General features: G+C 40.0%; 1 protein-coding gene across 2 annotated transcripts in view; it reads right to left on the bottom strand.

The window, feature by feature from the left end:
- Positions 1-542: 542 nt before the first annotated feature.
- CUNH19orf38 (chromosome unknown C19orf38 homolog) overlaps positions 543-16,545 on the bottom strand; it is a 44,829-nt gene continuing 28,826 nt past the window's right edge. The window contains exons 4-8 of one of the 2 annotated variants that reach the window (XM_073650951.1): positions 13,285-13,374; positions 11,256-11,280; positions 7,864-7,904; positions 2,043-2,080; positions 543-1,149 (exon numbers count right to left, since the gene is read on the bottom strand). In XM_073650951.1, coding sequence (XP_073507052.1) covers positions 1,045-1,149; positions 2,043-2,080; positions 7,864-7,904; positions 11,256-11,280; positions 13,285-13,374 — 299 coding nt within the window. In that variant the 3' untranslated portion in view covers positions 543-1,044. The remainder of the gene's footprint in view (positions 1,150-2,042; positions 2,081-7,863; positions 7,905-11,255; positions 11,281-13,284; positions 13,375-16,545) is intronic. The other variant, XM_073650950.1, reaches the window with a different exon arrangement.

Genomic DNA, 16,545 nt, shown 5'->3' with positions numbered 1-16,545 from the left:
AAAAGCACAGTGTAACACCGGGAAGTAAAGGAAGGAAAAACCAAATAGAAGAGGATGAGGATATGCACACAGACAAATCACTAAGCAACAGTCTTTAGAACAACACTCCAAACACCTCCTCAAAACAACCAACACCTCTAACTCCAAAACCAGGCAGTATGAAACTAACACTGGCAATCCCAGATATATAGCCGAGGGGAGTGGCCAACACTGAACAGCTGAGATCATCAAAGCAGGAATGCTCCAGGAGCTCTCAACTGAACAGATTAACCCTTGCACTGGTAGAAGAAACCTGCACTGTTTAATATGATGGGGAAGGGCTTCTAATCAGTGCAGGAGTATGTGAGATCAGACACCATGGTCTTCTGGCTCCTCTCTGTTGTGATAAAACCTGTGACACAGGATTTGTGGGTTACAGTGGAGATCCATCAATTTATCTATCTATCATAAGATGGCTGGAGTATGAAAGAAAGAGGACTTATCTTGGGCACCTTATCTCACTTTTCTCCAGCCTGCCACCCATTATACTCATAACAACCACGAGAGCGAAAATATGATTCATGTCTCCTAAAGTAGCATGTGATCTATTGTGTAATGGGTCCATGTTCACACTGGGACATTATAGATACGAGCCATGAGACTGTAGACAGAAGTCAATGAGAAGATGAAAGTTTATTCACACTGAAGTCAGCAGATGAGTCGCCATCTGTTATATGATCTTAAAACCCAATGAAGTCACAGTGATGGACATCAGAGGTGACATCGGTTCTTGACCTTCTTTTGTACGAATGATGGAAAACTTTGATGCCAAAAACACAAAACAAAACACGTGAATTTTTCCGGAAAAGGGCTCCATACGTTGTACTTGGTCCATTTATGAAGACGATGTAGGCTCTATGACGTAGGAAACGATGATATCAGAGAACGGCTACGCAGCGTGTTGACCAAAGAGGACTATGTTCGGACTCTTCCACCATGAGGTCATAGTTGAGGTTCCAAGTGTTGGAAGTCACAGTTGTTACCAGAGCTGAGGAGGCTTCTGGCTTATGGGGCTCTGAAGGTGCTGAATGGTGAGACTGACCCTCTATATGTCTGAGAATCCATGTTTCCCGGATAGTCATGAGACGTGTCAATGTTGGAGGTGGAATTCTGACCCAATGACAAAGAAAATACATGTGAGATAATTGTGAAAAATTCTACAGTAGAACTTTTTAGTAATAATTTTCCTAATTTACTGGTGGTCTTGGCTAGGAATTAACACCAGATTACCTGGTGGTCTAGGGCTGTGGTTAACATCAGTGTGTTGACTGTCTAAGGAAGTAAAGGAGCTAATGCCAGCTACCCTGGTGGTCAGATATAATGTCAGCTATCCTGGTGGTCTAAAGAAATGGAAATGTTCATTATAGCTTCCATGATGGTCTAGGGAAGTAAATGAGCTAATACTAGCTTGTCTAGTTGTCTAGCATAATGTAGAAGTTAACGTTATTATCCCTGGTGGTCTAGGGTTGTGACTGATTTAATGTCAGTGATCCTGGTGGTCTGGAGAAGTAGAATATTAATTCCAGCTGTGTTTGTGGCATAGGAAAGTAAAAGAGCTAATGCAAGCTTCCCTGGTAGTCTACGGTAGTGAAGTGACTGTTTCAATGTCAGCTGTCCTGGTGGTCAAGAGTAGTGCATATGTTAATTTCCATTATGGTCTAGGCTAGAGAAAGGGTTAATGACAGCTTTCTTGATGGTCTAGAGCATTAAATGAGCTATTGACAAGTTTCTTATTTGTCTTAATGTTAGCAATCCTGGTGGACTAGGGTAATGGCTACGTTTATACCTGGTGTCAGGACTCCTGTTCTGTCGTCTGTGGGTCAGCAATTAAATGGGCAGAGAGATTAGAGTAACACATGACCGGAGGATCACAATACACTATGGGGTTTGCTTAGATACACATAAGTCTGCCTAGGGGCTGTATTCACAAAACGGTTGGATATTTTTTAATCAAGTCTACTTGCAAAGGAATGGGGTAATATACTAATAGTTCAATAACTCACCAAATTATAGACCATGTTCTGGCTGCCAGTAGGCCAATCTGTGGAGAGAGATGAAACTTTACATAGACGACTCCAAAAACAGAAAATGTATTCAGAAGCAGGGATAGCAGACATGTAGGAAGAGAGAGAAGATGTATGAAAAGGAGAGGAGATGTAGGGAAAGGAGAGACAATGTACGGAAAGGAGAGAAGATGTAGGGAAAGGAGAGAGGATGTAGGGAAAGGAGAGAAGATGTAAGAAGAGGAGAGAACATGTAGGAAGAGGAAAGAAGATGTAGGGAAAGGAGAGAAGATATAGGGAAAGGAGAGAAGATGTAGGGAAAGGAGAGAAGATGTAGGGAAAGGAGAGAAGGTGTAGGGAAAGGAGGGAAGGTGTAGGGAAAGGAGAGAAGATGTAGGGAAAGGAGAGAAGATGTCGGGAAAGGAGAGAAGATGTAGGGAAAGGAGAGAAGATGTCGGGAAAGGAGAGAAGATGTAGGGAAACAAGAGAAGATGTAGGGAAAGGAGAGAAGATGTAGGAAAAGGAGAGAAGATATAGGGAAAGGAGAGAAGATGTAGGGAAAGGAGAGAAGATGTAGGGAAAGAAGAGAAGATGTAGGGAAAGGAGAGACAATGTAAGGAAAGGAGAGAATATGTCGGGAAAGGAGAGAAGGTGTAGGGAAAGGAGAGAAGATGTACGGAAAGGAGAGAAGATGTAGGGAAAGGAGAGAAGATGTAGAGAAAGAAAAGAAGATGTAGGGAAAGGAAAGGAGATGTAGGGAAAGAAGAGAAGATGTAGGGAAAGAAGAGAAGGTGTAGGGAAAGGAAAGGAGATGTAGGGAAAGAAGAGAAGATGTAGGGAAAGAAGAGAAGGTGTAGGGAAAGGAGAGAAGGTGTAGGGAAAGGAGGGAAGGTGTACGGAAAGGAGAGAAGATGTAGGGAAAGGAGAGAAGATGTCGGGAAAGGAGAGAAGATGTAGGGAAAGGAGAGAAGATGTCGGGAAAGGAGAGAAGATGTAGGGAAACAAGAGAAGATGTAGGGAAAGGAGAGAAGATGTAGGGAAAGGAGAGAAGGTGTAGGGAAAGGAGAGAAGGTGTAGGGAAAGGAGAGAAGGTGTAGGGAAAGGAGAGAAAATGTAGGGAAAGGGCAGAAGATGCAGGGAAAGGAGAGAAGATGTACGGAAAGGAGAAAAGGTGTAGGGAAAGGAGAGAAGGTGTAGGGAAAGGAGAGAAGGTGTAGGGAAAGGAGAGAAGGTGTAGGGAAAGGAGAGAAGATGTAGGGAAAGGAGAGAAGATGTAGGGAAAGGAGAGAAGGTGTAGGGAAAGGAGAGAAGGTGTAGGGAAAGGAGAGAAGATGTAGGGAAAGGAGAGAAGATGTAGGAAAAGGACAGAAGATGCAGGGAAAGGAGATAAAATGTAGGGAAAGGACAGAAGATGTAGGGAAAGGACAGAAGATGTAGGAAAAGAAGAGAAGATGTAGGGAAAGGAGAGAAAATGTACGGAAAGGAGAGAAGATGTAGGGAAAGGAGAGAAGATGTAGGGAAAGGAGAGAAGATGTACGGAAAGGAGAGAAGATGTAGGGAAAGGAGGGAAGGTGTAGGGAAAGGAGAGAAGATGTAGGGAAAGGAGAGAAGATGTAGGAAAAGGACAGAAGATGAAGGGAAAGGAGATAAAATGTAGGGAAAGGACAGAAGATGTAGGGAAAGGACAGAAGATGTAGGAAAAGAAGAGAAGATGTAGGGAAAGGAGAGAAGATGTACGGAAAGGAGAGAAGATGTAGGGAAAGGAGAGAAGATGTACGGAAAGGAGAGAAGATGTAGGGAAAGGAGAGAGGATGTAGGGAAAAGAGAGAAGGTGTAGGGAAAGAAGAGAAGATGTACGGAAAGGAGAGAAGATGTACGGAAAGGAGAGAAGATGTAGGGAAAGGAGAAAAGATGTCGGGAAAGGAGAGAAGATGTAGGAAAAGAAGAGAAGATGTAGGGAAAGGAGAGAGGATGTAGGGAAAAGAGAGAAGGTGTAGGGAAAGAAGAGAAGATGTAGGGAAAGGAGAGACGATGTACGGAAAGGAGAGAAGATGTAGGGAAAGGAGAGAAGATGTCGGGAAAGGAGAGAAGATGTAGGGAAAGGAGAGAAGATGTCGGGAAAGGAGAAAAGATGTAGGAAAAGAAGAGAAGATGTAGGGAAAGGAGAGAAGATGTAGGGAAAGGAGAGAAGATGTCGGGAAAGGAGAAAAGATGTAGGAAAAGGAGAGACGATGTAGGGAAAGGAGAGAAGATGTAGGGAAAGGAAAGAAGATGTAGGCAAAGGAGAGAAGATGTAGGAAAAGGACAGAAGATGCAGGGAAAGGACAGAAGATGTAGGGAAAGGACAGAAGATGTAGGAAAAGAAGAGAAGATGTAGGGAAAGGAGAGAAGATGTAGGGAAAGGAGAGAAGATGTAGGGAAAGGAGAGAGGATGTAGGGAAAGGAGAGAAGGTGTAGGGAAAGGAGAGATGATGTACGGAAAGGAGAGAAGATGTAGGGAAAGGAGAGAAGATGTCGGGAAAGGAGAGAAGATGTAGGAAAAGGAGAGAAGATGTCGGGAAAGGAGAGAAGATGTAGGGAAACAAGAGAAGATGTAGGGAAAGGAGAGAAGATGTAGGGAAAGGAGAGAAGGTGTGGGGAAAGGAGAGAAGGTGTAGGGAAAGGAGAGAAGGTGTAGGGAAAGGAGAGAAGATGTAGGGAAAGGGCAGAAGATGCAGGGAAAGGAGAGAAGATGTACGGAAAGGAGAGAAGGTGTAGGGAAAGGAGAGAAGGTGTAGGGAAAGGAGAGAAGGTGTAGGGAAAGGAGAGAAGGTGTAGGGAAAGGAGAGAAGATGTAGGGAAAGGAGAGAAGATGTAGGGAAAGGAGAGAAGGTGTAGGGAAAGGAGAGAAGGTGTAGGGAAAGGAGAGAAGGTGTAGGGAAAGGAGAGAAGGTGTAGGGAAAGGAGAGAAGATGTAGGGAAAGGAGAGAAGATGTAGGGAAAGGACAGAAGATGCAGGGAAAGGAGAGAAGATGCAGGGAAAGGAGAGAAGATGTCGGGAAAGGACAGAAGATGTAGGAAAAGGAGAGAAGATGTAGGGAAGGGAGAGAAGATGTAGGGAAAGGACAGAAGATGTAGAAAAAGGAGAGAAGATGTAGGGAAAGGAGAGAAGATGTAGGGAAAGGAGAGAGGATGTAGGGAAAGGAGAGAAGATGTAGGGAAAGGAGAGAAGATGTAGAGAAAGGAGAGAAGATGTAGGGAAAGGAGAGAAGGTGTAGGGAAAGGAGAGAAGGTGTAGGGAAAGGAGAGAAGGTGTAGGGAAAGAAGAGAAGATGTAGGGAAAGGAGAGAAGGTGTAGGGAAAGGAGAGAAGGTGTAGGGAAAGGAGAGAAGATTTAGGGAAAGGAGAGAAGATTTAGGGAAAGGAGAGAAGATGCAGGGAAAGGAGAGAAGATGTAGGGAAAGGACAGAAGATGTAGGGAAAGGACAGAAGATGTAGGAAAAGGACAGAAGATGTAGGGAAAGGAGAGAAGGTGTAGGGAAAGGAGAGAAGGTGTAGGGAAAGGAGAGAAGATGTAGGGAAAGGACAGAAGATGTAGGGAAAGGACAGAAGATGTAGGAAAAGAAGAGAAGATGTAGGGAAAGGAGAGAAGATGTAGGGAAAGGAGAGAAGATGTAGGGAAAGGAGAGAGGATGTAGGGAAAGGAGAGAAGGTGTAGGGAAAGAAGAGACGATGTAGGGAAAGGAGAGATGATGTACGGAAAGGAGAGAAGATGTAGGGAAAGGAGAGAAGATGTCGGGAAAGGAGAGAAGGTGTAGGGAAAGGAGAGAAGGTGTAGGGAAAGGAGCGAAGATGTAGGGAAAGGGCAGAAGATGCAGGGAAAGGAGAGAAGATGTACGGAATGGAGAGAAGGTGTAGGGAAAGGAGAGAAGGTGTAGGGAAAGGAGAGAAGGTGTAGGGAAAGGAGAGAAGATGTAGGGAAAGGAGAGAAGATGTAGGGAAAGGAGAGAAGGTGTAGGGAAAGGAGAGAAGGTGTAGGGAAAGGAGAGAAGGTGTAGGGAAAGGAGAGAAGATGTAGGGAAAGGAGAGAAGATGTAGGGAAAGGACAGAAGATGCAGGGAAAGGAGAGAAGATACAGGGAAAGGAGAGAAGATGTCGGGAAAGGACAGAAGATGTAGGAAAAGGAGAGAAGATGTAGGGAAGGGAGAGAAGATGTAGGGAAAGGAAAGAAGATGTAGAAAAAGGAGAGAAGATGTAGGCAAAGGAGAGAAGATGTAGGGAAAGGAGAGAGGATGTAGGGAAAGGAGAGAAGATGTAGGGAAAGGAGAGAAGATGTAGAGAAAGGAGAGAAGATGTAGGGAAAGGAGAGAAGGTGTAGGGAAAGGAGAGAAGGTGTAGGGAAAGGAGAGAAGGTGTAGGGAAAGAAGAGAAGATTTAGGGAAAGGAGAGAAGATTTAGGGAAAGGAGAGAAGATGCAGGGAAAGGAGAGAAGATGTAGGGAAAGGACAGAAGATGTAGGGAAAGGACAGAAGATGTAGGAAAAGGACAGAAGATGTAGGGAAAGGAGAGAAGGTGTAGGGAAAGGAGAGAAGGTGTAGGGAAAGGAGAGAAGATGTAGGGAAAGGAGAGAAGATGTAGGGAAAGGACAGAAGATGCAGGGAAAGGAGAGAAGATGCAGGGAAAGGACAGAAGATGTAGGGAAAGGACAGAAGATGTAGGAAAAGGAGAGAAGATGTAGGGAAGGGAGAGAAGATGTAGGGAAAGGACAGAAGATGTAGAAAAAGGAGAGAAGATGCAGGGAAAGGAGAGAAGATGTAGGGAAAGGAGAGAAGATGTAGGGAAAGGAGAGAGGATGTAGGGAAAGGAGAGAGGATGTAGCGAAAGTAGAGAAGATGTAGGGAAAGGAGAGAAGATGTAGGGAAAGGAGAGAGGATGTAGGGAAAGGAGAGAGGATGTAGGGAAAGGACAGAAGATGTAGGGAAAGGAGAGAGGATGTAGGGAAAGGAGAGAGGATGCAGGGAAAGGACAGAAGATGTAGGGAAAGGAGAGAAGGTGTAGGGAAAGGAGAGAAGGTGTAGGGAAAGGAGAGAAGATGTAGGGAAAGGAGAGAAGGTGTAGGGAAAGGAGAGAAGATGTAGGGAAAGGAGAGAAGATGTAGGGAAAGGAGAGAAGGTGTAGGGAAAGGAGAGAAGATGTAGGGAAAGGAGAGAAGGTGTAGGGAAAGGACAGAAGATGCAGGGAAAGGAGAGAAGATGCAGGGAAAGGACAGAAGATGTAGGGAAAGGACAGAAGATGTAGGAAAAGGAGAGAAGATGTAGGGAAGGGAGAGAAGATGTAGGGAAAGGACAGAAGATGTAGAAAAAGGAGAGAAGATGCAGGGAAAGGAGAGAAGATGTAGGGAAAGGACAGAAGATGTAGAAAAAGGAGAGAAGATGTAGGGAAAGGAGAGAGGATGTAGGGAAAGTAGAGAAGATGTAGGGAAAGGAGAGAGAATGTAGGGAAAGGAGAGAAGATGTAGGGAAAGGAGAGAAGATGTAGGGAAAGGAGAGAAGGTGTAGGGAAAGAAGAGAAGATGTAGGGAAAGGAGAGATGATGTACGGAAAGGAGAGAAGATGTAGGGAAAGGAGAGAAGATGTAGGAAAAGGACAGAAGATGTAGGAAAAGGACAAGATGCAGGGAAAGGAGAGGAGATGTAGGGAAAGGAGAGAAGATGTAGGGAAAAGCAAGAAACGTGGGGGAGGAAGAAGCAGAACTGCAGAGTTTGTGATTATAGAGATGACGAAATGTGAGCGATGATCGGAAAAATGAGAAACATTTACAGGAAGCAAACATTCACAAAGACCTTTTGTCACATCTTGGGCAATCCAGATCGACTCTTTATCCCTGAAGAGAAGAAAATGCAATCTTAGTGTTATTCATGATATCCTGCAGGGCACATCTACCTCAAGGGCAACACCAACCTCCCGCATATGCCACAAAGCAGGTAGGACGATCACCAATCCATAACAAAAGACGCATGGAAAAATGACATCATTAAATAAGAAACATGTCAAAGATACAAGAAGCATGTAGAAATGAGATCACCACTCTATCACATAAGAAACATGTAGAGATGACATCACAAATCCATAACAAAAGGAACCTAAAAGGTGACATCACTAATGCATAACACAAGACACATGTAGAAATGACATCATGATTCTATTAAATAATAAACATATTAAGATGACATCACTGATCCATAACACAAGACACATATAGAGATGACATCACCAACTCATAACCTAAGAAACATGTAGAGATGACATCATCAACTCATAACATAGGAAACATGTAGAGATTACATCACCAAGTCATAACATATGAAACATGTAGAGATTACATCACCAAGTCATAACATAGGAAACATGTAGAGATGACATCACCAACTCATAACATAGGAAACATGCAGAGATGACATCACCAACTCATAACCTAAGAAACATGTAGAGATGACATCATCAACTCATAACATAAGAAACATATAGAGATGACATCACCAAGTCATAACATAGGAAACATGTAGAGACGACATCACCAAATCATAAAATAGGAAACATGTAGAGATGACATCATCAACTCATAACATAGGAAACATGTAGAGATGACATCACCAACTCATAACCTAAGAAACATGTAGAGATGTCATCATCAACTCATAACATAAGAAACATATAGAGATGACATCACCAAGTCATAACATAGGAAACATGTAGAGATGACATCACCAACTCATAACATAGGAAACATGTAGAGATGACATCATCAACTCATAACATAGGAAACATGTAGAGATGACATCACTAACTCATAACATAAGAAACATGTAGAGATGACATAATTAACTCATAACATAGGAAACATCTAGGGATGACATCACCAACTCATAACATAGGAAACATGTAGAGATGACATCACCAACTGATAACATAAGAAACATGTAGAGATGACATCAACAACTCATAACCTAAGAAACATGTAGAGATGTCATCATCAACTCATAACATAAGAAACATGTAGGGATGACATCACCAACTCATAACCTAAGGAACATGTAGAGATGACATCATCAACTCATAACATAGGAAAGATGTAGAGATGACATCACCAAGTCATAACATATGAAACATGTAGAGATTACATCATCAAGTCATAACATAGGAAACATGTAGAGATGACATCACCAACTCATAACATAGGAAACATGCAGAGATGACATCACCAACTCATAACCTAAGAAACATGTAGAGATGACATCACCAACTCATAACATAGGAAACATGCAGAGATAACATCACCAACTCATAACCTAAGAAACATGTAGAGATGACATCACCAACTCATAACATAAGAAACATGTAGAGATGACATCACCAAGTCATAACATAGGAAACATGTAGAGATGACATCACCAACTCATAACATAGGAAACATGTAGAGATGACATCATCAACTCATAACATAGGAAACATGTAGAGATGACATCACCAACTCATAACCTAAGAAACATGTAGAGATGTCATCATCAACTCATAACATAAGAAACATATAGAGATGACATCACCAAGTCATAACATAGGAAACATGTAGAGATGACATCATCAACTCATAACATAGGAAACATGTAGAGATGACATCACCAACTCATAACATAAGAAACATGTAGAGATGTCATCATCAACTCATAACATAAGAAACATGTAGAGATGACATCACCAACTCATAACATAGGAAACATGTAGGGATGACATCACCAACTCATAACCTAAGGAACATGTAGAGATGACATCATCAACTCATAACATAGGAAACATGTAGAGATGACATCACCAAGTCATAACATAAGAAACATGTAGAGATGACATCACCAACTCATAACCTAAGGAACATGTAGAGATGACATCACCAACTCATAACATAGGAAACATGCAGAGATGACATCACCAACTCATAACCTAAGAAACATGTAGAGATGACATCAACTCATAACATAAGAAACATATAGAGATGACATCACCAAGTCATAACATAGGAAACATGTAGAGATGACATCACCAACTCATAACATAGGAAACATGTAGAGATGACATCATCAACTCATAACATAGGAAACATGTAGAGATGACATCACCAACTCATAACCTAAGAAACATGTAGAGATGTCATCATCAACTCATAACATAAGAAACATATAGAGATGACATCACCAAGTCATAACATAGGAAACATGTAGAGATGACATCACCAACTCATAACATAGGAAACATGTAGAGATGACATCATCAACTCATAACATAGGAAACATGTAGAGATGACATCACCAAGTCATAACATATGAAACATGTAGAGATTACATCATCAAGTCATAACATAGGAAACATGTAGAGATGACATCACCAACTCATAACATAGGAAACATGCAGAGATGACATCACCAACTCATAACCTAAGAAACATGTAGAGATGACATCTCCAACTCATAACATAGGAAACATGTAGAGATGACATCACCAACTCATAACCTAAGAAACATGTAGAGATGACATCACCAACTCATAACATAGGAAACATGTAGAGATGACATCATCAACTCATAACCTAAGAAACATGTAGAGATGACATCATCCACTCACAACATAGGAAATATGTAGAGATGACATCACCAACTCATAACCTAAGAAACATGTAGAGATGACATCATCAACCCATAACATAGGAAATATGTAGAGATGACATCACCAAGTCATAACCTAAGAAATATGTAGAGATGACATCACCAACTCATAACCTAAGAAACATGTAGAGATGACATCATCAACTCATAACATAGGAAACATGTAGAGATGACATCACCAAGTCATAACATAGGAAACATGTAGAGATGACATCACTGATCCATAATACAGGATGCGAGTAGCAATGACATCACTAATGACACTAGTTCTTTAAATACATTTTTAAGGAGCTTGTGAGCCTATTTTTTTTACCCTTATGGACACCACAAGTGAATAATGACATTTGGGCCTCATTTATCAAAACTGTCATAAAAGAACAACCATCTTAGTTGCCCCTAGCAACCAATCAGAACTCAGCTTTCTTATTTTATACTGCCTTGGGAAAATGAAAGCCGCGCTGTGATTGGTTGCTATGGGAAACAAAAGACAGTTTTGATTTTAAAAAAGCCACCTTTCTTACCTTTGTTCCTTTTTCTTCTTTTTACCTGTAAGAAAAGACACAGATCATAGATAGAATAAGCATCGCTAGGGGCAGATTGTAGTAGGAGGAGACCCATGGTCATAAAAATGACATATCATTCTGGACATTATTAATAGATTTCACCAATTTATATACCAACCGTGACCCCCAACATCTCCTGCCATATAAATCAATGTTCAGTATCTTCCATTTTAACCCTTTACATCAGCAGCCAATTTTCATTTTTGTTGGTTTTTTCTCCTTCCCGTCTTCCAGGAGTGATAACCTTTTTATTTTCCCATTCAGATCGCCCTCTTAGGGCTTATTTTTTGGCGGGACGAGTTATAGGTTTGAAAGATGCCTTTTATTTTACCATTCAATTTACTGAAAAATGGGGAAAAATTTCCAAATATGGTGAAAGTGGGAAAAAAATTACAATTCTGCCATATTTTTTTTTTGTGCGTCGTTTTTACGACATACATTACGTGATAAAAATTACTCTTAAACTTGATTCTTCAGGTCAGTACGATTATGGAGACACCAAACTTGTTTAGATTTTTTTTTTTTATTAAAGTGTAGAAAAAAAAAATTCAGAAATTTTTGGACAAAACTTTTTCGGGTTTGTGTCGCCATATTCTGCGATCCATAACATTATTGTTTTTCCATTGACAGAGCGGGGCGAGGGCTTGTTTTTTGCATGACGAGCAGACGGTTTTATTTATACCTCATTTGGCCATTTTTTTTTTACATGTTTTGATCTGTTTTTATTGCATTTTTTTAGGGCGGAATAGTGATCGAAAAAAACACATTTTTGGCCTTTTTTAATAATTTTTCTCATTACGCCGTTTGTCATTCAGATTTACTGGAATTAAATTTATATTTTGATACATCAAACTTTTCTTTTTTTTTAAATTTGTTTAATTTATTTATTTTCAATTGGGGAAAAGGAGGGGTGATTTGAACTTTTTAATTTTTTTTATATATTTTTCCAAAACTTTTTTTTTACTTTATTTTTTAGCTCCTTATTGGACTTGAACCTCGCTTATACTATATACTGCAAAACCACAATATTTTAGTATACAGTGTAAACCTCGGTGTCCTATGAAGCACAGCCTATAGCTGAGTACTACCAAGATGGCGGCAAAGAGGCCTTCAGCAGGCCCCCGACTACCAAAATGACCCATAGGCGCCAAATGATTGCATCATCGGGCATTGATAGAAGCCGGTAAGCGCCAGAGGCACGTTCTATATACCGCTATCAGTGGTGTTTAACCTCTTAGATGCTGCTGTCAATCATCACCGCAGCATTTAAGAGGTTTAAAATGGGGTAAAATGTCCCTTTCTACACCCATAAGCCCCCCAGCCCTCAACATCATTTGTTATGGCAGCCTGGGGGCTTACCGAGGGCCCTCGTGTCTGTCATGTTTGTACACAAATTTGGGCTTGATAGAAGATCAGCAATGTTACAGTATCACAGTGTATTGTACAAGTGATCCCCGGATCAAGAAATAATGTGAAAGTAAAAGAAAAATAGTAAAAAATAAAAAAAAAAAAAAAAAATAAAAAAAGTTCCGATCATACTATATTACGTGAATGAAATCGAAAAAAATAAATAAATAAATAAATCAGAATATTTATCCCATACGGTAAATGTCGAAATGGGATAAAAATCAAAATGGCAGGATAACTGTTTTTTTTTATTTTGGTCACTTTGCCTCCCCCTAAAACATGGAATAAAAAGAGATCAGAAAGTTATATGGCCCCAAAAGTGGTAATGATAAAAACGGCAACTCGCAACAAAGAAAAATCAAGCCCTGGTACGTACATCTCCATTGATTGAAAAATACAAAAATGTTCTAAGTCTTGGAAGTAGAAGAAGAAAAATGGAAAGTGAAGAGGGACCCTATTGGGACTCTGTCACCCAAGGGTCCGCATAAATCTGGAGCCCGTTCTGACCCGGTCCTTGTGGCATTTCATCATCTTGTAGTTGACAATGTTGTAGACCAGTTGATAGACTATATCTACTTACCTCTTCTCACCAGGTAGAAGGTCACCAATACTGCAGCCATGAGGATCAGAAGACCACCCAGTCCGACTAAAACAAAGACCCATACCGGAACTGTAATACAACATGGACAACATTCACACACGTTAGAGAACATTGCTGGTTGTAAAACTACAAAAGCACTGATTTTCTGAGTTGTGCACACCATACATAGATCTATCCATAATGGGCACACACCTCGCCAGCATGAGATGGGCCTGTGCGCATGCCCTGCTATGACTAAAGGGGAGAAAGGATGAAAAAATCTCTGATATCTGTATATATCTGATCATGGACACGACCTGATATACAGTATAAACCGTTGAATTAGGATAGGTGAGAAATATCTGACCTCTGAAGGTTGCGCTGCTATGACCGTCACCGATGATCTATTGGTTCTGATCCCATATTCCTCCTTTCTGAAGTTGAATAAAGGAGCATAGAAGTGACCGGCTGTTCATGGCTATGTGTGATGTACTGGACAATCTGCGGCATTCCCCGAAGACAATGAATGGAGCAACTGCACGCACGCTAGACGCCACACTACTAACACTGGAGGTACAGAACCTGTGCTTTTAGACTAGGTGACAACTAAAAGGATCAGATATTTATCGTCTATCCTATGGATAAATTATAAATTGTAGACCCCCTCAAGTATTCTTGTAGAGAGGGCCATTATAAAAGTAGTTATATTCTTGTACACATATGGCAGTATTCTAGTAGTTATATTCTTGTACATAGGGGCAGTATTATAGTAGTTATATTCTTGTACATAGGGGGCAGTATTATAGTAGTTATATTCCTGTACATAGGGGGTAGTATTATAGTAGTTATATTCTTGTACATAGGGGGCAGTATTATAGTAGTTATACTCTTGTACATAGGAGCAGTATTATAGTAGTTATATTTTTATACATAGGGGGCAGTATTATAGTAGTTATATTCTTGTACATAGGGGGCAGTATTATAGCAGTTATATTCTTGTACATAGGGGCAGTATTATAGTAGTTATATTCTTGTACATAGGAGCAGTATTATAGTAGTTATATTCTTGTACATAGGAGCAGTATTATAGTAGTTATATTCCTGTACATAGGGGGCAGTATTATAGTAGTAATATTCTTGTACATAGGGGGCAGTATTCTAGTAGTTATATTCTTGTACATAGGGGCAGTATTATAGTAGTTATATTCTTGTACATAGGAGAAGTATTATAGTAGTTATATTCTTGTACATAGGGGGCAGTATTCTAGTAGTTATATTCTTGTACATAGGGGCAGTATTATAGTAGTTATATTCTTGTACATAGGAGCAGTATTATAGTAGTTATATTCTTGTACATAGGGGCAGTATTATAGTAGTTATATTCTTGTACATAGGGAGCAGTATTATAGTAGTTATATTCTTGTACATAGCAGTATTATAGTAGTTATATTCTTGTACATAGTGGGCAGTATTATAGTAGTTATATTCTTGTACATAGGGGCAGTATTATAGTAGTTATATTCTTGTACACATGTGGCAGTATTATAGTAGTTATATTCTTGTACAGAGGAGCAGTATTAAAGTAGTTATATTATTGTACATAGAGGGCAGTATTATTGTAGTTATATTCTTGTACATAGGGGACAGTAATATAGTAGTTATATTCTTGTACATATGAGCAGTATTATAGTAGTTATATTCTTGTACATAGGGACAGTATTATAGTAGTTATATTCTTGTACATAGGGGGCAGTATTATAGTAGTTATATTCTTGTACATAGGGGCAGTATTATAGTAGTTATATTCTTGTACATAGTGGGCAGTATTATAGTAGTTATATTCTTGTACATAGGGGCAGTATTATAGTAGTTATATTCTTGTACACATGTGGCAGTATTATAGTAGTTATATTCTTGTACAGAGGAGCAGTATTAAAGTAGTTATATTCTTGTACATAGGGGGCAGTATTATAGTAGTTATATTCTTGTACATAGGGGGCAGTAATATAGTAGTTATATTCTTGTACATATGAGCAGTATTATAGTAGTTATATTCCTGTACATAGGAGCAGTATTATAGTAGTTATATTCTTGTACATAGGGACAGTATTATAGTAGTTATATTCTTGTACATAGGGGGCAGTATTATAGTAGTTATATTCTTGTACATAGGGGCAGTATTATAGTAGTTATATTCTTGTACATAGTGGGCAGTATTATAGTAGTTATATTCTTGTACATAGGGGCAGTATTATAGTAGTTATATTCTTGTACACATGTGGCAGTATTATATTAGTTATATTCTTGTACAGAGGAGCAGTATTAAAGTAGTTATATTCTTGTACATAGGGGACAGTATTATAGTAGTTATATTCTTGTACACAGGGGCAGTATTATAGTAGTTATATTCTTGTACATAGGGGGCAGTATTATAGTAGTTATATTCTTGTACATAGGAGCAGTATTACATAGGAGCAGTATTATAGTAGTTATATTCCTGTATATAGGAGCAGTATTATAGTAGTTATATTCTTGTACATAGGAGCAGTATTATAATAGTTATATTCTTGTACATAGGGGGCAGTATTATAGTAGTGATATTCTTGTACATATGAGCAGTATTATAGTAGTTATATTTTTGTACATAGGGGGCAGTATTATAGTAGTTATATTCCTGTACATAGGAGCAGTATTATAGTAGTTATATTCTTGTACATAGGGGGCAGTATTATAGCTGTTACGGTCTTGTACATGGGGGCAGTATTATAGTAGTTATATTCTTATGCATAGAGGCAGTATTTGTCACGCTGGGTATAGGGAGAACCCAGTGTAAAAAGACGTGAAAAGGGTAGGGAGCCCTACAACTAGGGAGAGTGGAGACCCCTAAACAGATCTAATGACAAACACTGACTCCCCTATAGACCCTAAATAGGTTCTGCACCGATCGCCGAGCAAGAAACCTGAACCTAGCTGACCCTAAGGCTAGGCCCTAGGTAGAGAGCGGGAGGGGTGAGCACTGAGTCAGCCCCACTACAAACTAAAATACACACAGGGGAAACAAACAGGGGATACACTTAGCTCCAGGATGACACAGGAGAAAACACGGCAACAATCCTGGAAGGAACTCCAAGAAAATTCTAGTCGACTACTAGAATCCCAGGACTGAATAGGTAACATGCTATCACCAGCAACTCTCTGAGGATCTGAGTGTATTTAAGGACATAGCAAAGAAGTGCTGATTAACAGCAAAAAAGGTGAGGA

This window comes from Phyllobates terribilis, unplaced genomic scaffold, assembly GCF_046119375.1.
Source record: "Phyllobates terribilis strain yellow unplaced genomic scaffold, ASM4611937v1 Scaffold_11__3_contigs__length_659146591, whole genome shotgun sequence".
NCBI lineage: Eukaryota > Metazoa > Chordata > Amphibia > Anura > Dendrobatidae > Phyllobates > Phyllobates terribilis.
This window is presented reverse-complemented; position numbering and strand designations above follow the sequence as displayed.